Source organism: Hippoglossus hippoglossus, chromosome 21, assembly GCF_009819705.1.
Source record: "Hippoglossus hippoglossus isolate fHipHip1 chromosome 21, fHipHip1.pri, whole genome shotgun sequence".
Taxonomy (NCBI): Eukaryota; Metazoa; Chordata; class Actinopteri; order Pleuronectiformes; family Pleuronectidae; genus Hippoglossus; species Hippoglossus hippoglossus.
The window spans coordinates 13,794,301-13,819,983 of record NC_047171.1 but is presented as its reverse complement, the minus strand read 5'-3'; the positions used below and the strand labels follow the sequence as shown (position 1 = coordinate 13,819,983).

At 42.5% G+C, this 25,683-nt stretch overlaps 1 protein-coding gene across 11 annotated transcripts; it reads left to right on the top strand.

Annotated features, from left to right (window-relative positions):
- The first annotated feature begins 2,402 nt into the window (after positions 1-2,402).
- On the top strand, positions 2,403-25,683 carry LOC117754837 (disintegrin and metalloproteinase domain-containing protein 23). 11 transcript variants are annotated; one of them, XR_004612497.1, is made up of 27 exons: positions 2,403-2,838; positions 3,539-3,756; positions 4,157-4,233; positions 7,849-7,912; positions 9,118-9,200; positions 9,333-9,396; positions 10,095-10,167; positions 12,199-12,266; positions 12,421-12,486; positions 12,737-12,805; positions 13,012-13,178; positions 14,303-14,387; positions 14,476-14,563; positions 15,684-15,735; positions 16,715-16,814; positions 16,908-16,979; positions 17,070-17,156; positions 17,247-17,327; positions 17,443-17,493; positions 17,619-17,682; positions 17,776-17,881; positions 19,088-19,207; positions 19,316-19,484; positions 20,545-20,656; positions 21,111-21,201; positions 22,026-23,196; positions 24,131-24,635. XR_004612497.1 is itself a non-coding variant. In XM_034574149.1 (26 exons), exons 1-26 carry the CDS (start codon positions 2,763-2,765, stop codon positions 22,030-22,032), a joined length of 2,310 nt encoding a protein of 769 aa, XP_034430040.1. In that variant the 5' UTR covers positions 2,403-2,762; the 3' UTR covers positions 22,033-23,752. The 11 variants fall into 11 exon arrangements, 7 of the variants coding, with proteins under 7 accessions (XP_034430040.1, XP_034430041.1, XP_034430043.1 ...); XR_004612498.1 differs by having other exon boundaries at positions 22,026-22,116; positions 24,131-24,183; XR_004612499.1 differs by lacking the exon at positions 21,111-21,201 and adding an exon at positions 20,791-20,881 and having other exon boundaries at positions 2,598-2,838; positions 22,026-22,116; positions 24,131-24,367.

Genomic DNA, 25,683 nt, shown 5'->3' with positions numbered 1-25,683 from the left:
TGACAATGCACTTTGGCTTCACTTTTGGGGAGCTGTCATGCCGTCCATCTTTATATACGGTCTTTGATGTGTTCATATTCAATCCATCAATTTTAATGAAGTCAGATGCTTTTTTTTTTCAAACTGATGCAGGTTGATGTAAGAAAGACTCATGTGGACACTGCTGCTCACTCATCTCGTCTCAATCTCCAGCGACCTCATAGTGACCATCCTATCCTTCTGTGGATCATTCAGCCCTGGTGGGGGGGGGGCTGTCAAATCCTTTAATAGCTCCGCTGTGTGTGCACATGTCTGTCTGTGTGTTCTGCGTAGCCTTATAATCAAGACGACAAGTCATGACAAGCACTGATTATAATCTGTCGCCGCTGTGACGCAGTCTCCCTTGGAGATATGCTGCTTCCTCAAAATGACACGAACAGTGTCTTCCGTCAGTCCCCACTGGGACTTTTCACCAAACCACTGGGAGCAATCATCTTCACTTACACAACAGCTTTCATGCTTTTCCGAACGTACTGTCTGAACACACTATCTTCCAATCCAATCACTCACTTCCTTTTTCTATTTAACACTTAGTCACATCACTTAATCCACGTGTCTCAATTGTGTAAAATGCCTATCACTGTATCTGAGGAGTCACCCGACAGGTTAAACTTGTTTGCTTTGTCTCACCAGTTGTTCAAAACCCAAAACATTTCAGTTTACTAAATGGACAATTATTTAAGACCCCAAAAACCTGGAGGCTGAAACTAATCACCAATTGTTTTCTTTTTAAAATGTCATTTCAACATTTATCAATTAATCAATGCTTTCAGTTCTATCCACTACTGATGCTCCAGTCAACACTAGAAAAGTCCACATTGTCCATATGACACTCTGATTTGTGCCAAGGCAACATTACCAATGATTTAACATGTCTGTTCCCCTTATGAAGGCATTATTTTCAAATTGGAACAGTCAAGAAATTGTAATGTAGAACATTGTGTTACTGCCATTCTTCATACAACAATTGATCACACATAACATTCACGAACCTTACCTTACCGTCACAATAATAGGAGAAACTCTGGGATGGAGTTGGCCTTTTTTAGCACACAAACACTAAACTATATGCATCACATAAATAAAAACATAAATGCAGATTTTGTGCAGCTTTTATGTGATTTATGAGAGATCTCATATTCTGAGGTGGATGACGTCCTGAAGGATAAAGGTCAATAGGTCCACATTGACCAGATATACTATGAAGGTCTTTTTCACAGACGTCAGCACAGAGGCCAATAATAAAATTAATGATGGGTGAATTGCGTTTAGCTGCTCTAGTTTCCTTTTCATTATGCTTCCTCAGTGACACCTAAGATGTGTTTTTTCCCATGTTTTTGTAATAAATTTAAAAAAACTATTTTTGTGCGAGTATCAAAAAATGATCCGCTTCTATACATTGTTATCAGTTAAACTGCTGATGCTTAACTATTAATCTGATCAATAGATAATGACCTCCTGTAACATTACATATTTTAATCTACTGCATAAAAATAATGATTGCCGCAGTTTTATTTGTGGAGTTTTTTTCCAATATGGTTTTGCTAAAAGTGATTCTACAACTAAAAAGGATCATATAAAACTGTAAAATGTCATATGGGTTTTAGTAAGTGAAAAAGACATGTATTTAAAACTAAATCTAAAGACCTTTATGGTTCAAAGCGGTCACTAAATAGAGACTATGTATATTAAATATTGTGCTATAGGGCTTGGTGATACAAAATATTATAATAATAGCAATACAGTTTTCATAAAAAATGTAACAACGTTCCAATACATATCAATACATTTCTTAAGCATTGTGCAGGTATCAAGGTATCTTTTTAATGTCTGCTCTTATCCTCCTCCGGTCACAGCGGACATTTAGCCCAGAAAATGTGTGTAAATGACCTTTTTTCGAGTCAAATGTGAATGTCGGGGCTTACAGACACTTGGATGACACCACAGGAGCAGTATGGAGGCAATTTTCTGTTGTTCCTTTACGTTTGAAGAGGTGCTCCTCATTTTCTTCAATTGTATTGAATTTGGCTGCAACGTCGTTTACTCCTGACACTCCAAAAGTGTTTTGTGGACTCAAGCACTTCACCCTCCACCTCCATCGGCATAGTGGTTAGTAGATAATGAGTGAATTTTCATTTTTGGGTGAACTATCCCATTAAAAATAAAATAAATAATAATGTGACATTTATATTTATTGTGGTAATTATCGATGTCGTCTTGATATCATTTTTTGGCCATATCCCCCCAGCCCTATATTATGCTATATGATGAAAACAATGCAAAACAATGTTTTATTTATTATATACATTATTTATTTATTTATTTATCATCCCTGAGTGCCATATGTTTTTCTAGTGTGTGTGTGTGTGAGAGAGAGAGAGCTCCTGTCAGGTTGATGGGATCTGCAGCCCATGCCTGTGGAAGTCACCTGGAGGGGAGGGAGGACATGTTTGCTATGTTTCGAGGAGGAGCCTGCAGCTTGACTTCCAGTAGCTGTGACTGGCCGCCGCCTTCTCTCTGCCTCTTCCCCCACCCATCAACCATCCATCCTCCTCCTCCTCCTCCTCTTCCTCAGCAGCTACTGCAGCAGCAGCATCGCGGTGCCTCCCGGATCCATGAAGAACTCCCTCCCGCACGGCTCCCTCCCCGCCGCGATGGGCCGCAAGCCTTCCACTGCGTTGCTGTGTTGATATCGAGATATTCCACTTATTCAAATATGAATCATGCATTTGATATTTCTGGCCACTTTGCTCGTCAGCGTCCTCTCGCCCTGGCTTCATCCATCTCTAGCGTCATCCGGTACGTATTGGCCGCGTCCTGCTGCCTTTTTTGTCACTTTGATGTCAGGAAATAGCCTCCACCCTCCACTTTGACTTAAACGCTGACTGGCGGTGGACTGCAGGTGCATCGCTCTGTGTTTCCTCTCCGCGATAAAACGCAGGGATGTGCTGTGTTGAATATGCGGTGTTCTCGAACATGATGGTGCATTGAGGCACACCACAGCATCCCGGCAGCTTTTGTTCAGCCTGATATGAAACAGTGCTCTTCATTATGTATGATCTCCACATTTGAATGAACAACCACTGCAAACCTGATTTTTCCTGACGTGCATAATCTAACCTGCTGTTACTGTCTGGGGCTGTTTGGATTCATATTGCATAACAGGAACTGCATTCATCCGTCTGGTGCAGAGTTTTCCACTTCTAGCGATAAGCACATCAAAAGTAGATTTCAGCGAATTAAAGCATCATATTTTCTTTATTCTCAGTCGCCCTAACAGCCGTTTGTGGTTGTCAGTATGTTATTATTCTATGTGCAACCTTGCCGAAGTGGGTCCTGAAGAATCGCAATGAAGCTGTGGCTACTTGCCTCAGTGTTATCAATGCGTTTCATGAATAAAGGATGACAGCTGGCCCTTTGAATACTCTATGTGTGTGTTCCTGTGTGTGTGTGTGTGTGTGCTTTTCTCACGGCGGTGCAATGGGGATTCTCTTTGCAGTTTCTCAAGGAGTAGAGGACAAGGTTGAGAGGCATGCGGTGCCAGTGCTGCTGAAGCAACAGGCGACTGCAGCACCTGCCACAGACAACACAACCCACCATGCAGCAGAGCATGAGATCACCTACCCCTCGCGGCTGATCTACTACCTGAACGAGGACTCGGAGAGCACCTACCATGACCTGGACACGCGAGTCCAGAGCCAGGCCGTGGAGGGCCAGGTAAGCTGGGGCAGGTGATACCGGGGTGTGGTGGGAAGATATTTTATATCAAGAGTCCGGCCACCTGGTACAGGTTTTGAAGTTGTAAGTCCGTATTATAGCCTGTGTAATTCTGTCTTTGATGCCATTTTGCTGCACAGCTTCTGGTATAACAAAGATAGCCACAGACACACGCAGCACATTCACAGACATGCTTTGTGTGCATCACGTCAGAGCGACCATGCTGAAGGAAGCATTTCTCCCACTGTACTTTACCATCTGTCCTTTATCCACCACTTCTGCTCTTTGCTCGCTGTTCTGTAGATGATGTGGACTTTTGCTCTGTAGACTGACTTAATCAATCCTCTACCCTGAGGTCGCCATCATCCTCTGCAGTGACCACTCTCTTCTCCATTAACAGGCAGTCCACCTTGCCCAGGCCAGTTTCCAGTTAGAGGCGTTTGGCTCCAGATTTGTCCTGGATCTAAAGTTGAACAAGTAGGTCCTTCTTCGCCTCATCTAACTAACCAACTACAGTAATTCATTAAAGCTAAAACGATTGATTTTAGAGATGAAAGCCGGCCGCTGTGGTCGTTAATTGTAACAGACTGTTTGGCTGTGGTTTAACTTCCTGTGATAGGGATTTGGATGTGCAGTTCAGCAGTGTCTCCTGTCAGGGTTGTGGTGTAATGTTTTATTGTGCAGATGGTAGAAAATGGCACAACATCAGCAGCTATATTCATCTTAGTGTTAAGACAGCAAACGCTGTCTGAACATCCATTCTACAGCAGACCCACACTGATACTGTAGATGTTATAGAAAACATTTCTATGATAAGCTATGATATAGAATTTTTTTTTCTTTTTGAAATTCAGGGCTTTTAAATATTCTCCAATACAATAAAAATAAATATTGGATTTATAATCCTGAAAAAATATGATAGAAATCAGAGTAAGATTCAAAATCAGCGCACTAATATGCATGTAGACATGTGCATGGATGAACCCCACGACAGAAAGCAGAAGTACAGTGAGATTTTTAAAAGTTTATCTTAACAACAAACTTGTTTTATTGTGAAGATCAAATCCCGTAGAGGCGACAGTGGTTGTCTGACCTTGGGCGCCAACACGACCAAGATCGTCCTTGGGTGTTTCTGGGCAGGATACTTATGAGCAAGCATGGGATTCCTGTCTGTGGCTGACTGCTGTTTGTAACTGATATGTGTTATTATATGTCAGATTAGTCATTATTTCAGCGTCAGTCTAACGGAATGTATTCAGGGAAGCTGTAACTAAATAGGGCAGAGTACTGGTTGCCAGAATCCTGCAAATGTTTAGAGAAATCTTAGTTCAGCTGCCAGTTTACACACAAGGACAAACTGTTTTTTGGAAAAAGATCTTGAAAAGAGTCCATATCTTTAATTGGTTTCCATCATAAAGGAGCAGAGCGGCTATGTTCTGTGATCACTGTCCCATTCAGAGACACAAGGCTCTGGACACTCAATGATATTGATTTACCCCCCTCACAAAGTAGCTGGTCTACATATGTGAAGGCTTAATGTGCATGTGTACAGGGACTTAGAAATGCTGATTGGATTTCGGTCCCTTTTATTGGATTTGAAGCTGGATTCTGGATTCTGCTGTGAAATGTTGAAATTTTATATTGTGTACGTCTGAGTGCCGTTAGATGTTGATCTTACTGTCTAGTTATTGCTAAAATGCTGCCATTCCACCTTCAATGCATAATTTTACAATTTAAGCTTACATTTTTTTTTATTACATTTTCATTTTGTATGATAGCTGCTGACACACAGTAATTAGTATATTTCAGTGCCAACATAGAAGCTGGTATCGCGCAGCTTTCTGAATAGTGTTATATCAAATAGTTTTTTTTTCTTTGGGTCAGATGACATTGATGGGGCGGCTGTAGCTCAGGAGGTAGAGTGGGTCATCTAACCAGATAGTCGGTGGTTCGATCCCTGGATTCTCCGGTCTGCATTCTGAAGTGTACTTGGGCAAAATGCTGAACCCCAAATTCACAGCCGTGCGCGAATGCTGTGTGATAGAAAAAGCGCAGTATGTAGTAGCGCTGTATGAATGTTTGTGTGAATGGATGAATATGGCTCGTGACTTAAAGTGCTTCGAGTGGTGGATAAGAAAGGGTTAGGGTTAGACAAGAAAATTGCTGTATGAATAAAAATGTACGTGGTACAGACTCCGGCAATGTTGAATTCGTTGTATTTGTTGAATTCATGTGTAGAAGCCACATATGTGAAGTGAGCGGCTACTGCTCGAGGCCCAACGGGGGACGGGAGTGTGACCTTGGTTCCCAGCTGTGTGCCTGCACTGTAGGTCATCTGTGAGATACATGAGCCAACTTCACTCTTCCTGTGTTCCTCTCTTTTCATGTGAGAACAGGGGTTTGAATTCTGCTTGGTGTTGTAGCTGCGACAGTACGGATCTAAATATAGATGGGTCTGCAACCTGCCAATGGGCGCTTCTTTATCTCCTCACCTCTCACTGTACCTGGGATTGTTAACTGGGGAAGCAGGTTTTCCCACTGGAGAACGTATATATTGATTGAAAGCACATCCCTTTTCATGTAGTGTATCATGAATAGGACCAGTAGCTTCCCTGTAATGGACCCTTAGTTATTTTTAAGATATCCTGCTGTGAATATCTTTTTCGCTGCTAACTCTTCGTTGGAGTTGAATATATAAAATATAAGATTATTTCTATTTGTTAAGAGTTTAAACATTGTGATATGACGGCGTTGTGTGTCGCGACAGGATTCAGAGCTGCATTTCATGTGGTGCCAGACAGGAGAACACCCCCCTTGCAGTTTTTAGATTTTTTATCTCTGCCTTGCTTCTGTCTCGCTTTCCCCTGCTGCTGCTGCTGCTGCTGCATTGAGGCACTCAGTTGCCTCTGGACTACAGTAACCTCAGGGCAGGACAGTGCTGCCTCCACACACAGATTCATAGATCTCTCTGACTCAAACACACACACACACACACACATCTCGAAACACTAATGCTTTACCCCTCCATGCTTGGCGGTGCTCCCCACCACCCACACACACACTAACACACCGGTATACACTCTTACTCTCTTATGTCCAACTAAAAATAGGGCCCTCACTCAGGAATCTCTCTCACACGCTGACCCTGCCTCAACACTTCCCCTCATCCGAGTGCACTTCCTGCTCACATGCTGCCGAGCATCACTCAACGACGGCTTCACGCTGCCGGTGTCACAAGACGAATTCCTCGCTTGCATCGCTTTTTATTTTCAATTTTATTTTATTTTCTGCCGCAACACCTCCACATCTCTATAGATAGGAGGGTGTGTTTTTTTTTTATTTGCAAGATTACTCAGAAGGAAAAAAAACGCAGTTGTGGCAAAAATGGCAACCTCTTGAAATCAGCTGTCAGCTAACAGATTGAGTGTGTGTAACGGTGAGGGACGCTGACTCAAACAGAGGGAAGTTGACCGCTGTGTTCAAGGTGAAGCCGATGGCTCCCAATCATTTATTACGCAGATTTCAGACGTAGTTACTTGTTTCGGTTCCTGTTACTCGTGCTGTTTCTCAACCACTGATTTAATTTTGGGGAAATTGAGGAAGACGCTGTTTTGTAAAAAGAAGTTTGAGAGTAATGTTTTAAAATTTCTTTTAAATAACTTGAATTACTGTAAATCTACTTTTAGAATGAGTGCGTAACTGTGTGTGAGTCTCTATTTAGCATCTTATTATGACAGAATGTGCATGTTTTTGAAAGATTTATCATTTTTTCCAATACAGTCTTGTTTGTGCAGCATCTCACAAGTAAAGTGAATTCAAATTTTCTCCCGAGGGCGGGGGACATTTACCATCTGCGGTGCTCTTTTGAGATGCCATGAGCCATGTCATGTTTGTGCAGACTAATCCAGGCACTGTGGTTATGAGTGTTCTTGTTTAAACTCCAACCAAAGCAGTGCTCACCGCTCATTTGAAACCACACTACTATGTGAGTCAGAGAAAGCAAACACAGACAGACTGTTGTGTTGTTTTTACTGTCGCTGCATCATATCCTTTCGATTTAACCAACTTCAATCCCTGTTTTTCCCTTTTCAGCGGCTTGCTGTCTTCAGATTATGTTGAGATCCATTATGAAGGGGGCAAACCTGTTCTATCAAAGGTAACATCTTCTGTAGTTTTAACAAAGAATGTTAAAATATCTTCTTTTGTTGCTGGAGTGTGGTTTTCTGTTTCCTCTAGACAGTCTTGTACATCGTTGGTAAAGCTAAAGGCACAACTTTTTTAAATTAAAGACAGATGTGTGTTGACGGCCTGTGAATCGGTTTGCTTTTGTCTTGTATTACTTCTGTAAATCTGTCACCAAATTAACACTGCAGCTGTCACATGTCAAACAAAAAACTGCAGATATATTTAGACTGAGGAAAAGAACAAAATGTACAAGATGAAGACATAGATAGATAGATAGATAGATATTGGAACATGAAACAGAAGGACAGCATGTGGATGGATGGATGGATCAATGCACATAGATGGATGGATAATAGATAGTGGAACATGGGAGTACATGATGTTTATAAAATCGAAGGAGAGTGGATAGATGGATGGATAGATGGACAGAGGAACGTGGAAGTTTATCATTTAATAAAACAGAAGGAATGAAAAGATAGGTAGACAGATAGATAGATAGATAGATAGATAGATAGATAGATAGATTTGGGAAGTGCATGGTTTTTACAAGACAGAAATAAAAGGCAGATAGATAGAAAGATAAAAAAAGTAAAAAGATAGATAAGAGCATATAGACAGAGGTAGAGAAGAAAACAGGTTAGGAATGAGAGCTGGCTCCTGCTGCTGCAGCTGCTGCTGATTCAGGCAGAGGGCTGGGCTGGGCGTACTGAAGCTGAATCAGCAGGGTTTCGCTCCCCTGCAGCCTCCTGCTGGAGCTCTGGTCATGTGACCAGGGAGAGAGAGCACTCTGCAGTAGCAGTGCAGCGTGGGATGGATGAAGTGTGAGAGAGGAGGAGGGAGGGAGAGGTTGGGGGTGGGGGTGGGGGGCTGTCCTCTGTTCACCCCGGGTCTGACAGCTGAGTCACAGACAGTACCAGGACCCACCTTAACGTCTTAACACACACACATGTTAACAAGCATCGACGGAAATGCAGGAATGAACCGCATAAAAGCCAAACCCAACATCTGTGAGACAGGCTGTTCCATCGTCAGAAATGCTCAAGATAATTAAGTACAAAAGTGACACATTCACCATGGAATGAACGGTACACACAGTTTTGTGCGTTGTATTGCTGCTTTATTTATAGCCCTGGTTTGCTATGATGTTTCTTTAGCGCTGTGTTGTCTTCCCCTCAGGGCGGTGAGCACTGTTACTACCACGGCCAGTTGAGAGGGAACGATAACTCCCACGTGGCCTTATCTACCTGCAACGGGCTGCAGTAAGTGAACAGCAGGGTTGTGTGCACTCCTCGCTGTGTGTGTCAGAATATCTGTGGATGCACTCGTCTCAGCGTCCTATTGACTCAGTATCGAATGGCTTCTCTCCCTTTTCTTCTCTCTCTGGCCGGCAGCGGGATGTTTGACGATGGAGTCTATGTGTATCTAATTGAGCCCATAGAACAGACTCATTCGATCGTAAGTTATTCCCTTCGCCTAGAACCCAAATATGTATCACTCAGATGTTTTTTTGTTCCTTTCTGCTCATGTAGCATCAGCACACAATGCACCACACGCTCCGCTTTTACATTTGTATCTGAGGATATCCTCAACACTCCAAGGACATTCCTTTTTTTTAAAGGAAGGAGCTGAGAAACTTGAGATAAGTATCGAGTGGAACTCAGCACAGCACATACCTCTGCCAAGGCCCAACAGCCCATCTTAAATTCAATCAAGCTTCCCCAACTTGCACACCATCTAAATATCAGTTCCCTAAATTGAGCCTCAGCTGTCAATTATAACTTTTCACCCTGTTTTTATCGCATCAAATGACCAAACCTTTTATACTTTATTGGAACTACTTAAAATAACAGAAATCATCAGAAAATGAATTTAATGTGTACTGTGATTTTTTTGTGGTCCATCTCCCATCCACTAACATGGAGGAAGCACGGTTGATTTTAACAATATTGTTGAATTAGCCTTCAGGCCTCATTAGCAGTGTTGCTGTCATCACTATTTCTACCTCATCATGTATGGCACACAGTTTATGTTTGTTTTACATATTCATTTGCTACACTAGGTTTGAAGTTGAATCTTACTTAACAGTGTCCATAACCCTTTCCCTCTCCAGCACCTCTTCAATCTTTTAACACTTGTGTGCCTCACCCCTGCAGGATACAGCTGCAAGGGCTCACAGTTTAAGAAGAGCAGCCTCCCTTCACTGGAACAATGATCCAGAGGAGCAGGGTAAGGGTTTTCATCACTCTCCTTCACCTCCACCATTAATCATCCACAACTTTAACTATCACCACACCTCTGCTCCAACCTGTTGTTACCTTTCCCTTGGAAAGTCAGTGTTCAGAACACAACATGCATTTTCGAGAAGTCCTTTCATCTGTATGAGCCATTCTTGTGAATATGGTTTCTCAAGAAAGTCTGGTTAGGTTTTGTTGGTCCAAGGTCAAACGTCAAGGTCATTGTAACCTCAAAAATCAATTTCTCTGCTTTTTGAACATAATAGCTCAAGAATGTCTTGAGTTGAATTGTTTCAAGATTTGTACAAATGTTCACTTGGAAGCAAAAATGAACTGATATGATTTTGGTGGTCAAAGGTCAAAGTTCGAGGTCATGTGGCCTGACAAAACATGTTTTTGGCGACTTGAACATGATATCTCACGTTTGCCTGTAGGGAATTTCTTTTCTGACCAGCTGTCACCTGGATTTAAAGATTAAAGATTAGATTTCAGTGGTCAAAGGTCATGGTGACCTCATGACTCTGGACAAAAATGTATGTAGACTGAAACTGCAGTGGTGGCTGAAGCAGTGCAATCTAAGGCCGGTAATCCTAGTTTTTTTTAGTCTGTTATGATTAGTGGTATGGTGGTATGGCTGGACTCAGAAACACAAGCTGAATAGATCAATGACAATGACAAATGTGCTGAACAGAAAAATGTGCACAGGGAAGGCCTGACCCATAACAAAGGGAAACTATCAAAGCAAGGGTTGGGAAGGAACAGGGAGAGTCAAGGGGGCACAGAGCAGAGTGAGTTCGAAGGGATCCAGGGGATTTCCAGAGAATCCAGAAGGGTGGTTTAGCTGGGGAGGTGGCTGAGCGTGCCTGGAACCGAGCGTGAGTAGGTCATCCTGGCAGACGGACAAGACAGGGTTCGCGCCAAGCAGGCAGGCACAGAAAGAAGGCAGTGCATTCAATTATCATACTAGCAAGCAAGAGCTTGCCAAAGAGTGACTGTGCGTTCACATCTATGGTTCACATGCTTCTCGGAAGGTCCCATTTCCCTTGCTGAGAGATTTTTGTTCCGACTTTTTGTGTTCTCATGTGCCAGAATGTGGAAAAACATGTTTCCTGTAAACTTAATGTGTTGTATTTATGTGTTTAGGGCGTTTAAACAACACCTTGACACATCTTTTTAATATTTGCATGAAAACAAAGAACAAAGAAAAAGGATCAGGTGTGACCGCCTGATTAATAATTTAAAACCTTTGCACATTAATCATAAACACGTCTGTATTGTCTAAAAAGCCTCGTGTCACGTGCTTTTGAGAGATGGACGTGCAGTTTAAGTGACAATGGTTCACATGAGAATCTACTATTTGAAGCTGTAAGTACAATTATGTTAATTGGTTTCTAAGTTAGGAAAACAGCAATTCATGTGCCAACATTTTGCAGACTCTCTGAGTTGTTGTTTTCCGACTTAAAATGCAGATCACATGAATTATCCCAGTCTGGGACTAATTTGTCCAATTATTCCGACACGAACCAAGTACCACGATATTCTGGCAAGGGGGTAGTGATCCAACCAGACGTTATGTACTGCAGTCAGGGGTGGTGTGGATAAGCAGATGGGGCACTGACAGGGAGTGGAGGCAATACGGCGACAAGGCAAACACACATACATGCCCAGAACCAGTAGGTGTATAGAAACCAGTCAGAAACTCACCATCCATATATAGTAAAAAAGTGATAACACCTGAAAGTGTTAGAAATTGATGTTGTTAAAAATCAGACCAGCTGATTTAAGCATTAGATGATATGTTGCTCCTGCTTTTACCATTACACCAAGTTTCATATCTCTACTCGCGGTGAGCATCCGTAGTGCTCAATTGGAAATTCAGAGAAACAATTTTTTTGAAATTCTCAGGAGTGAAATCAGGAAAAAACAGGTTGCTCTCGGCTTGAACGTCCAAACTTGTAAAAATTCTTAATATGTGAGTTGTCACTCTTTCCTTTTGTGTGTGTGTGTGTGTGTGTGTTCGCAGATGAGGAGGGGCAGCTCTTCTCGGTGCTCGATGACTTGTCCTGGCTGAAGCGCAGGAAAAAGCGAGCTGTAAGTCTCCGATCTCACTTAATGCAACAAATGTTAGTTCCACCACCCTTGACTTGCTGCACAGCGAGTTTACAATAAAACAAACTTTACAATATGTATGCTTATGCTTGAAATATACTAGTTATTGCTCATTGTCTCTGGTTTTGATTTGCAGATGCCTCGCAGTGTGTTTGAGGAGATCAAATATTTAGAGATCATGATTGTCAGTGACCACAGTATGGTACGTATTACCATTAAATGCAATAACAACAATAAGAAATGCCTGCTTTGATTTTCTTTTATCCTTTCTGACTCTATATATATGTTAGTTTATTATATATATTTGTCAAAATTAATTCATATTTTAGATCATCTCTGCTTTTGTCCCACAACAGGGAGCAGTGTCAGTGAATGTGTCATGTTTGCATTTACAAATCACTCACTTATCTCTTCCTCATCTCCTCTTTTGTTCTTGTTGTTTGTGTCTGCAGTATAAACGACACAAGACCAAGCAGCACACGAGGAATTTTGCCAAGTCTGTGGTGAATCTTGTGGATGCTGTGAGTAAATGCTTAAGTTACATCTTGTAAAATGTGTTTCCGTTCTTTAATACAGATCTAGATCCATTTCAGAATGTACAGATCAACAATCCCCACTTGGTCCTGCATCCCGCATCTGTCCTGCTCCAAATTCTCATCCTCTTCCTGTGCTTCCTCTGTCTCTCTCTGCCTCCCTCTCTGTCTTTCTTTATTCCTTCCATTGGCAGATCTTCAAAGAGCAGCTACATACACGTGTGGTGCTCGTTGCCGTGGAGATCTGGACCGACAAGGATCAGATCCCCATCAGCGTGAGGCCGCTGGAAATGCTGCGGGATTTCTCCAAGTACCGGCAGCAGAGCATCAAGCATCACGCAGACGCTGTGCACCTTTTCTCGTAAGCGAAACAAAACTCTCATTTCTTCATGTGCGTAAAAAAAAAGGTTGACGTAAGCAGACTTTACGATTTCCATTGTATTTATTTTTCTCTGGATGTGTATTTAGTTTAATTATAAAAAAGGCATGTAAATGGAATAATTGGAAAAAATACTTGGCAAAGAACTGTTTAAGCCATCCATCCATCCATCCATCCATCCATCCAGAAAATCCACGCAGACATGGGGAGAACATGCAAACTCCACACAATAAGACCCAGGAACCTACCAGGGTTCGAACCTCGTTGTTATGAAGGAGGTTGATGTTTTTGCTCTGTTGAAGTAATTTCTGTTGTACTTTATTCCTGCTGGGCAACATTGTCTTGTTATAGTCGTACTGTTTGTGTTCTTTGTACTTCACTCTTTGTGTAACATGGCCTGATCCACATTTGATCACATATTATTCTCTTTGTTTGTCTTTGTAAGTTCACAGTGCTCTCATCACATCTGTGCTCACTGCAGCTATGTGTACAACAAACAGTGCTGTGTGTGCATGCATGGATATTTACCTCTGCCAAGGAGGTTATGTTTTCATCACCGTTTGTCTGAAACTACTGAACCGCTTATCTTGAAACTTGGTGGAACAGAGGGGTATGAGCAAAGGAAGGACACTTTAACTCTTGGAGCAGATTCGATTAAGGGGGGTGGAAGCGGGATCATTTTTTTTCACTTTCTTTAACATTGCAGGATGATAATTTTTCATCATTTTGGTGAATTACTCTGAAAATAATGCAGAGATCTTAATGTGAAAAAAAACTGTCAATAAACAGGTGAAATTTGTTGATCCAGTATTTTTAGGGGCATTATTTATATTCAGTTACTGTAACAAATATTCCTTTCAACTATATCAGAGAGTGGACATTTTTTCTGGATTTAATGTAAACAGTTTAAGGAAAACGTCTGTGTCCACGGTATATATAATATATGTATATACAATATGGGGATAAAATAGCCACCCTCTAAGTTCCCATTTAGTTATGTTACATCATGGTTTAGGCTTTTTTCAACTGATCTGATTCTCTATGATGTTTTTCTATCTTGCATCTGTTGTTCACACCTTCTTCTTTGTCTCCTGTTATTCTTGCAGAAATGTGACTTTCCACTACCGCAGAAGCAGCGCAGCGTACTTTGGGGGCACGTGCTCTATGAGCCGTGGGGTCGGCGTCAATGAGGTCAGATTTGCTGTCTTAACGTCTAGTGTCACAGCGTGTGATTGAATAGAGTGAATAATCTCCAGGTCTCTGTTGTGTGTGTCCACAGTACGGCACCACCGTGTCCATGGCAGTGTCTCTGTGCCAGAGCCTGGCGCAGAATCTGGGCATCCAGTGGGACCCAGCATCCAGGAGAAGTATACATGAAATAGACACTCTTATCTAGTATAAGATAGCCAGGGAGGGTGTTCTGTTTAGAGCCAAAATAACAAGGTTCAGGTCCTTCACATTCCCCCAAAAATCCCCTCACCCATGTGATATTCAGGTCATTTTAGTTTCATTCAGGAGCCATGGTTAGGCGATGCTCGTCTTTCTCCTAGATCCACTGTGGTGGAAGGAACTCTAGTCCTCTATTAGTCCTTGATAACATCTAGTTCTTGAATTCACTTATTTGAAGTTGTTTTGGCCAAATTTGTCTGCCAATTGACTGTTATATAATTCCCTGAGGTTTTGAGATAAACGTCTCTGAGGTCTCTATTGTGTTTTTCCCCCCATATTTTTTAAATGTCCAGTATAAAGTATTTCTCTAATTGTCCATAAGAGGTTTGTGGTTCGATCTGTTTAATCGGAGACATGGTTTTTTAAAGAGGAATGTTTCTTCAGAATTTATCAGCTCTAGTCTGTTCATTAGATTGGCTTCCATTGTATCGGTGTGACAGCAAATATCTCAAAACTTCAGCAAATACACCCAAATTGCTGGCGTGGTTAGCTACATACCATTAGCAAGGGCCGAACGTCTCACTTAGATGAAAGCAGCTTTTCCCTCTTAATTATATTTGAAAAATGCGGGGTTGATGGATATTTAAAGTCCAAACATTTCAATGTCTTAAATCATTCACAACAGCAGATGGCGCCTGTAAAACATAAAAGGTGCCTCTTCGCAGCTGAATGCCAGGAGTGACAGATGGAGAGATGCACAGATTGTCCTTGAAGAAGTTGTCCAAGAGTGAGATGATGTAGAGTCAGGATATATGCCGTCAGCGTTTAATATCACAGTGCTTATTGAGGCAGTGTCGTCAAACAGATGCCATGTAGGAGATGCTTGATTGGAAAGTGTGAGAAAAGAAATGATCTTTACAGAAAGCTGCGCAAATCAAGTGCTGAATTCAGTTCACTCTGATTCTCTATTAGTGGAAATATAATCATGAATATACTTTATTTCAATATTCAATCTTGAATGTAATTTCTTTTTTCTGCACTGTGTTACATCTCGCTTAATCTCTGTGGTTTTAACTGTTCTCTCGTTCTTATTCGCAGAGGAATGTGGTTGTGCTGACACGTGGACGGGCTGCATAATGGAGGATACTGGGTAATGTCCAACATGTCCCTTTGAGAGACACACACACACACACACACACACACACACACACACACACACACACACACACACACACACACACACACACACACACATTCATTAATGTAGTAGGGAGTGTGGAAATGATGTTGTCAGACTTTTAATCTGAAGATGTGGTAGATAGATGTGCTGACATATTTTTCATCTTTCAGAAACACTATACCCTTGTTGTTTTTGCAGTGTTATAAACAGTTTAAGTAGTCTAGGTATCTGGTCAGCAAAAGTACATGTAAACCAGTGAGATGATATGTACAGTATCGCTGTTTTAAGACATGAACTCCGGTCCGGACTTTCTGCAGAGTTTGCCCATCACACATTCCCCGTTCAGACACGTTCACAACAGATCTGGAGCATTCAGGTGAGGGGTGGTGCAGCAGGCAGAGGCAGGATAAACGTGCACATTTCGCTGCATTTCAGCAATGGCGTCTGCCCTTGTCACCAACAGCTCTCTTGATTTTCGTAGGTGTCTTCTACGAGTAAGGCACAGCTCTTTCATTCTGAGATTTTTATTGTATTTTATTTTATTTAATTTTTTGCACCCGTCGCGGGTAAGAAACGTCATCAACACGCCCACCCACTTGCCGTGAACCCTGCGGAGGATCTCCTGCTGTTTTCTCACATCGGCTTCTTTGGACTTTCTGCAGAGTTTTTTACCAGGGGGCTGGCTGGAGAAAGTCCGGAGAAGGTCCAGAGCCTCTCAGACATTTGCGTTCACACATACACGTCCTCTGGAGAATGTCCGGAGATTATCAGTGCATGTCTGAAAGCAGCTTATGTTAACGCCAGGTACAGATAGGATCTGTCTGACCCAAAATTGTATTTATTCGTAGTTGTCATTAATGAATTTGTTTCCTCTGTACACACACACACTGTTTTGTTTTTGTCTGCTTCCAGTTCTGGTTAATTATCACCTGATATTCTTTCTCCTCAGTGTCCAACGACCACGGAAATTCTCCAAATGCAGCATCTCGGACTACAAGGAGTTCCTCTTGAAAGGTGGAGGCTCTTGTCTGTTTAACAGGCCGACCAAGGTTAGAGGCTGCGCCACTCTGACCCTTTCCTCACGTGTCACATGTCATAAATCTCACCTTATCCCCCAAACGCTCTCGTCCTCTCTTGTGCAGCTGTTCGAGACAACAGAGTGTGGGAATGGATTTGTCGAGGTGGGAGAGGAGTGTGACTGCGGAGGGAGAGCGGTGAGTGTCTCTTTACTTCAGCGAGTCACGTCTGTTTGCTGTCATCGTGTTTGCTCAGATGGGTGAAGCTTGTTCCCTGTTTGTTTGCAGGAGTGCTACAAGGAATGCTGCAAGAAGTGTTCCCTCTCCAACGGGGCGCACTGCAGCGACGGCCCCTGCTGCAATAACACATGTCTGGTAGGAGCTTTGCATTATTTTAAAGATCTAGAGCACAAAATTTGCATTTGTGAAACATGAATTTTGACTTCTCTTATCTTTTCTTGCCAGTTCTATCCACGAGGTTACAGTTGCCGCTACGCTGTGAACGACTGTGATATCTCAGAGACCTGCTCTGGAGACTCTGGACAGGTGTTTTTGTGTAGCACTGCAACATTTCTTTATTTCAGCTTATCTCTGTCATTCTTTGCTTTTTTACATTAATGCGCATGGTTATAAAGTCACATGTTAATCACTTTCATTCCAGTGCCCTCCCAACCTACATAAACAGGATGGTTACCTCTGCCAGGTCAACCAGGTACGCAGACTGATGGATCTTTTTACTTCTCCAAACAAGAGCACCCATGTACCAGAATAGCAGTTTGGAGGCAGCAGACAGAAAATGTAAATAATTCATTTCATTTCTCCTTCAACCGTCTGAAGGGTCGCTGCTACAATGGAGAGTGCAAGACCAGAGAGAACCAGTGTAAATACATCTGGGGGTCAAGTAAGATTAACACTTCACATTAGCACAGTATCAGAGTGTCACTGGTGTGGCCGGGGGCCGTGCAGCATTTCAGCCCTGCTCTCTGTTCTTCAGAGGCCGGAGGCTCCGAGAAGTTCTGCTACGAGAAGCTCAACACGGAGGGCACAGAGAAGGGCAACTGTGGGAAAGATGGAGAGAAATGGACCCAGTGTAGTAAACAGTGAGTTCTAAAGAAAGATCAAATTACATTAACAATGTTTTTTCACCCATACAGGTCAGAGAGGTAGGACTGTCTGTTTCTGCATGGAGGCCGTTCCCTATGATCTTTTATTTGTGACAAGTGAGGAGAGAAGTTTTGAATTCAACCAGTAGAGGGCAACAGAGAGAATGAAAGATGTTCATCGAAAAGCTTTTCCTCCTGCAGTTTTGTTTTAATGTTACGTAGCCCACTGTGCAATACTTACAAAAATGCAGCCTCTCACTGTTATTACATATATATTTGTCCTTATTATGTCTTATATTTACTGTATTATGTACAATATTGTTATGTCCTCATATTGAGCATTCTTATTTTATATTATTGTATTTTTTAAAATATGATTATTATTATTTCTTGTAATACTTACTTCTTAAACATTTTTTAATTCAATTTCAACAGGCCTGGACCACAGAGTTTACATTTTTATTTCTTTACAAACATGAAACTGCAGCTGTTTTAGAGCAGTATTGGAGAAGTATTCGACTATGTTTTCAATTATGAGTTTCCTGTCAACAACTTTATTTCAGTTTTTTGTTGCCATATTATAATTTTGCCAGCAGAAGTGATTCCAGTTCGGTTAACTGTGAAGGGACCATCCAGTAAAACTAGTCAATTTTGTACATGTAGCATATTAACTTACAGCAAATGTTGAAATACAAAGAAGTGTAACTTTAAATTAAATTATTAAAATGAAAATAAATAGCTGTATCAAAGTTAAATATAATAATGTCGTTAAAAAAGTCAAGTTTATTTATATTGCATGTTTCATATGACAGGCATAGTACTTTAGGATGAAAAGTAAAGATACACAAGATGAAACACATGAGATGAAGGTGAATAAAATCAGAAATGATCAGAAATTTTTAAAACATATAATAATAATAAAATATAAGTATAAAATGAAAAGTAAATAAGTAAATTTTTTTTATTCATAAAAACAAATGATAAAAATGTAAAAAAGAAGACGAGAAATATTTCAGTAAAAACAGAGAACCATAAAAATAAAGCATAGCTAGATGTTTTTTAATGAGAGGGCTGGTTGTAAAAAGATGGGCCTTAACACAGAATTTTAAGTGGCAACAGAAGGATAAAAACCTGACCAGTTATAATTTATACTAAGTAAAACACCGTTTTCAGTACAGATGAATGTCTGCTTGTCTTTTCCAGTGACGTGTTCTGCGGTTACCTTTTGTGTACGAACATTGGCCGCAACCCACGCATCGGAATGATGAAAGGGGAATTAACCACCATTTTCTTTACCCAGAAACATGGGCAGATAGATTGCAGGTAAATTTATGTTTACTTTATCACTTAAGCTGTTCATGTACTTGAAATTCCCTTCCTCACCTCTCCTCTGTCGTTCTCCCCGTTTCCTTCCCTCCCTCCTCTCCTCAGTGGGGGCCACGTCCTTTTGGACGATGATACTGATTTAGGCTACGTGGAGGATGGGTCTCCCTGTGGGCCGTCAATGATGTGCCTTGACCACAAGTGTCTGCCCATCCAGTCACTCAACATGAGCACCTGCCCCAGTGGACCTAATGGACAGGTGTGCTCTGCCCATGGGGTGAGTCCCAGTTTACACTGACCCACAATTTACGCTGCACCCACTGAGGTCTGACGAGAAATGGAAACAACACATCTGGAGAAAAGATGATTCTCTATGATTCTTCAGATTCTCAAACTGACAAACAAACTGACAAACAAACTGACAAACAAACAAACATGGCAGCTGTTCTGCAGATGCCAAATTTAATCTAAACCACACCAAAGTCATCTTCCAAATAAAGTATTGGCAAACTTGTTTGTGCATTTGCTCAACAATGCTTTTGTAGATTGTAGTTGTTCACAAGGGCTGTGATGAGGCAAATAATTTGTCCCATCATCAGTCAGCTCGTATCTAACTAAGCCTGATTTGCTCATAACCTGCTACAGTTCATCTGTATCGTCCTTGTTCACAGCTGACATTTTAACATTTAATTAAACAGGATGTTCAGATTACTGCGACTTCCTGTACAGACTGAGTTTCCGCACCCTGACAGCCAATCACAGTTTGTACATGCAGTTCTCAGGAGAGGTCAAATACAGCAACCCTAACTCTAACCCTAGTGAAAGGTAATGACTCCATAGTAGCTCTCAGTTGGCCAACTCGCCACACATCTTGATCTTTAACTGTTCGTTAAGACCATGGACTTTATATAAAAATGGACGACACATCTCCACTTCCTCGCACTATCCAGAAACGAAGCCAAAATATCCCAGATACGAAGGCTGCCATCTTTTCTGCATAGTATTGAGGTCCTGCACTCGACAATTGAGAGTCAGTCTCAGGTGTCGTCCACCGTGTTTGTATAGCATCAAATAACGAATTCAAACCAAGAGTGTAGGTTTATGACCTATACTGCAGCCACTAGGCTTTACTTTTGGGGGGGCCGACATGTTGTCCATCTTTATATACAGTCTATGGTATAAGTGTTTATGTGGAGGCATGTGTTATCTGTGGATGAACAAAAACCTAAACATGTCCAGTGTTGAGACAGCTTCTGGGGTTGTTGTGTGTCAGCAACTTTATTTAAAGCTCTCGCGTGCCCGTCATCACCTCATCTGTTTCTGTTTCATTCGTACAGGTGTGCAACAATGAAGCCACATGCACGTGCGACACCACCTGGGCAGGGACAGACTGTAGCATGCCTGACCCGCCTAAAGAGCCTGAGGCCACTCAGGACGAAGGGCCCAAGGGTCGGTTTCCACCTCTTTCAACCTCTGACATCTGATAGAATAATGAATAACACACAAGTTCATATGCACTGGTTAAATTCAGCCAAGATTCACCCTGACATATGAGTAAATACTGTATATTTTGTCCTCCTCAGTCACACGGCTAGAGCCGAGTCAGCACAGATTCCTAGATGTGTGAGTTTCTCAGGTGAACTCGAGACTTTACATGTAACGTAGCAGCCGAAGGTGAATATGAAAGCAGTGTTGCATTTGATTAGTTTGATCCAGATGATGACAAAACACACTATTCAGCTGTACACCTGATGGTTTGCCTATAGGGGAGACGGGGAGGTGGCTAAGGGGGCGGGAGTGTCACAGAGGGGAACCGTTTCACTTCATCCTTGCCTCTGAAGCAGAAGCCTGCTGTTTGTTTTTGACAGGGTGGTAATAATTGCTCCTTTTCCCCTCTGCACAGTGAGCGTGGCCACTAACAGGCTGATAGGGGCAGTAGCAGGGACCATTCTGGCCCTGGGGGTGATTTTTGGAGGCACAGGGTGGGGAATAGAGTAAGCATCTTTAACCCTTTCACAGCTCTTCCTCTCATAGTGGTGCCTCAGTGTGCGGGCGGTCTCGTGAGCCGGCCTGAGCCCGTGTGTGCGTCCCGGTGGCTTTGTGTTTTTCTTGTGTGTTGGTGATGACCATATAATTGTCATGTTATTGGATGTTTTCAATGTTGTGTGATTGATTGATGGATTCCCCTTCCTGCCTCCTCCTCCTCCTCCTCCTCCTCTCCTGCCACTTCCTGTCGTTCCCCATTACTACCAGCCTCTCTCTCATCCTCCTTCCTCCTCTTCTTATCCCGTTTCTTTCTCTTCTTCTTAGTCGTTATGTGGTTGCTCCTGTGATCCTCTCCTTTCTGGGGCATGTGGGGCATTTAGATGGAAAACAGTCCTGAGAAGTGTCCAGTTAGTGACCTGGCTTGTAAGTCAGTGGTAGGCTGTGTGGTGACTGGGACCCCTAAAAACATTTTTCTACTGCCACATATACACAGCACCTGCCGATCTCTGCTTAAATACACCTCTACAGTGATGGATACCCAGGGTCTAGTCTCGTGCACAACCTTAACAAACAGCCCACTGATAATCCCTATGTCAACTGACACCTGATAAATGTAAATAATCCCAGCGCCTCTAACTTCATTATCTTCAAGATTAAAGGGGGCTGAAAAGCATGCAAAAAACATCTCTTCAGACTCAAGTCATGTTACTGTGATAGTATACTTCTGGTTATGTTTTCTGTTCCATGTGAAATCGTCATTGTACAGTTACGTGTTATTGATACAGTAAGTGAGTGCAGAAACTCATGTCTTTTTCCCCATAACCTTTTACAGGTCCTAGTGCCACCAATCTAATAATAGGCTCCATCGCCGGAGCCATCCTTGTGGCTGCCATAGTGCTGGGGGGGACTGGATGGGGCTTTAAGTAAGCAACACGCCGCATGCCTCTCCTGCTCTAACTCTAGCATCCCTGCTGCTTCTAGACACCAGGGTTTGAGCTTCTGCTATCGAATACGGACACCCGGGTGGACAATGCAAAAGCTTTTCATATTGAATAATGTTTTTCTTAAAAGTGTGAGAGCACTGAGACGAACATGTTTGACATGTTTCTGATCATGTTTCTTCATCCAGCGTACACTCCTGGTGGTTTTCCTGAAGAGGGCGGGGTATCGACGTGTACATTTGGAGAGACACTAGGTGTCGTCTGTGCGTCAGTAGCAGAACCTCAAACTGATTGGACGGGCAGAGCTCAATGCTTGACGTGCATGTTCAGTGAAGGACCTAATAACAGAGATAGAGGGGGATTAATATTGTTAACAGCTAATGGTTTAAAAAATATTGTGTTTGAGAGTATTAATAAGTTAAAGTTTTACTTCCCCTCTTAAATGCAACAATAGGCCTAACATATCTCTGTGTAGCCAGGATATGTACTTGATTGTACAATAGATTATGTTCAATAAGTTCCAATCTACCAATTATTAGCCTGATGTCTTGAGCAACAGGGGTGTTACACATTTTAATGATAAAAAGGCCAAAGGAGTCAAAGAGAAATATAATCCTGCAGCCACCAAAGCATGCCAGGTAGCAAAGCATCATGTTTGTCACCAAAACAAAAAAAAAGACAGAAAAAAAAAAAGACGAGGAAACAAAACATTTCTGCATGTTGACTTGTTGACTCGGAGGAGGTCAGTTCATTGCACAAAGGCTGAGCCAAACCCACAGTGATTTGGTCCAGGGTTGTCGTGCTCTCACCACTTCCATGATCTTTTCCTCAGTCCGTTACTGTTTGAGGGTGAGACTTTAAATGGAGTGGTGAGAGCGACAGAGAGAGAGAGAGAGAGAGACACTCACACAGAGAGAAGCCAGGACGTTTTTGTTGGTCGCAGCCTTTGTGCCATGGCTAGCCACACCCACCTGGAGGGCCAGGCTGCACCCCTAGAGCAGAGCAGGACCTCTCTCGGACCCGCCCACACCGGCTGCCATTGCTGCCTGCTTCACAGACCTGGTACAGACACAGCGCATCGCACTGCATGAACCACGCACAGCAATAGTGCCACCCTCAACTGGCCTACTATTGGAACTGGTGCATGACAGAGTGATAGAAGCCCCACAACAAGCCACAGTACGGGGAGGTTATACATCACTCCTGTTGTCGTATTCGTTGTCGTTCCACTGTTGTGGTAGTAGTTATTGTTGCTTCTGCTGCTGTGGTTGTCGTTTATGTGGTTGTCTCCTCTTTCCCTCCTTTTATAGAGTATATTTTATGTTAGCTCTATCCTCCCAGATGGTTATGTTTTTTGCGTGGAACTAATGTCTTTCCCATCAAAACTGGTGATGAGACATGTCGCCGACACTTTCTCACCTTGTAAACTGATGTTGCACGCACAAGCCAGGCAGCACTTGTCTGCCAGAGGGCAACAAAGGATATTTATCTTCACACAGCTTCAATATTCAAAGGTCAAATTCAATTTTATCTCACTAAATTGAGTGGACGTTTTTATGTAGGTCACTTCTATCCAGTCCTCTTGTGTTTACACAGAATAATTGGAAGCAGATTGGATCCTAGACCAAAATAAGCTCTTGGTCTTCAGCGTGGTTTTGCAATATAAAGAGAAAACCGTACAAAGCTTGTGAATATAAATACCTTTGACCGTCTCTGCAGTCAAGGTCGAACTGGTCAACGTGGGCCAGCCTTTCCTCACTTCAGTGTCTTCAGCATCTTGATCTTGGAAGTCCTCAAAAAAAGAAATTGCATAGATAACAACAGTGAATGTTGTCATCTCATTTCACTGAATACAACAGAAATGTTTAAAGCATTTGCTTGTGAGTATGACTGTGAACTGAAGAGATGAGTGCAGATGCTTGTCCAGGTTGCACTAGCTGTGTTGACAGATGTGACCATCGCACGCACTGACTCTTGTTTCTTGTCTCCCAATAAGAAATGTGAAGAAACGGCGGTACGACCCCAACGCCTCAGCCATTTAACCCAGGGAGAGATGGCAATCACAGACGGACTCCTCCAAGGCTTCCTTAGTTGGCTACCTGACAGCTGGACTGCACTTACTGCTGCTGATCTTTGGCATTAGATTTACTTGAACCAGACATAGTGGACATTTTAACAAATTCCATCGTAGTGACATAAGAAACGCAGCCTTTTTCGACATCACCTCACTCATGTAACGACCCCACCCGCCCACCCACTCACCCTGATCTGACAGAGCTCCTCTTTAATCCTTTTAGTGCCAGTGCACAGGCGTTCAGGCGGAATCCACACCACTCTCTCACCTGGCATGACTATCCGCACAAAGCGTGCTGCTTGCTGGCGCCCCCGGCATGAAGAGTCCTCTTTACAGGGCTCTGCATGGCTACGAAAGCTACGAATATACCGCAAAAAAACCCAACAAAAAAACATACAAAGAGAAAAAAATCCAACAGAGGAGATAGCCTCGTTAAAAAACAAACTCAGTGGAAAGCTGGTCGAAGCTCCTATAGTTCACTTTTAGGTGCTGTAGATGAATAAAGGAGGCTGCATGTGAGGACCTACAAGGGCAGTGCAGACCACATAGTGAATGCACACACACACACACACACACACACACAATTGTACATAAATAAGGAGTTCAGGTTTGGAATTATCAGCATATTTTCAAAGGACATCAATTGCTTCTGTTTTTATCTTAGCATGTTGTATAGCGGGTGTTTTTGGCAATGTTACGGGAAAAAAAGGAAAAAGAAAAAAACTGCACTTATGATTTGGGCCTAAAGTTTTCGCCGCACGCTGCACAGCCGGCTGGGATTGTCGGGGCTGAGGTCCAAGGTCAGATCACACCTCAGCGGACAAAGCGGCTGTGGTGTCGAGGAGAAGCATGTCAGTTCTAGAGGGATTCGGACTGAGATCGCAATCACGAGATCCCCCCCCCCCCCCCTCCCCCCCTCGAGTATCTTCAACAGTGACTCAAAAGCCAAAGATCCAATCACCTGAACATATGGATGTTGTTGCACACAGAGCACTTTCCCCTCTCTGTCTGCAGCCAGCGGTGCCTCTCCTACTGCTGAGGGCATGAAGTCTTTCCACGCAGGCACTCACCTGTCCAGCCAGGTCTTACTTAACAGTCCTCATCAACACCCACTATACTGGCTTAGCCTTTCGCTCTCATTACCTCTTAATAGAAGATCAAGATCTGCTCTACTGGTAACGCTGCATGCAATCACTATAGTGGGCTTATAATTCTATATGGGAGTCCCCAAAATCTGCAACAAAAATATGCTACAAAAAGGTAGGTGCATGTCAACAACAGAAAACATTTAACTTTTATTTACTATGCAAAGAGAGATATTGCACAAAAAGTATGGGTAATAATGATATCGATGTAGACATGGAATTACAAGAAAACGTCTGCTTATCAGCTACTATCTTTTGTATCTGGCCACTCCTACACGTCTTGTTTCATTTCGCTTCAACGTACTCAAATTACGAATGGAGAAATAACAT

What these genes read in the sequence shown, in the direction of transcription:
- LOC117754837 (XM_034574147.1), top strand. Translation starts at nt 2,763, where the DNA reads ATGCATTTGATATTTCTGGCCACTTTGCTCGTCAGCGTCCTCTCGCCC. An exon ending in GGACCCAGCATCCAGGAGAA is followed by an intron (nt 14,564 to 15,683) that starts GTATACATGAAA and finishes TCTTATTCGCAG; the next exon opens with AGGAATGTGGTTGTGCTGAC. An exon ending in GCTGCAATAACACATGTCTG is followed by an intron (nt 17,157 to 17,246) that starts GTAGGAGCTTTG and finishes TTTTCTTGCCAG; the next exon opens with TTCTATCCACGAGGTTACAG.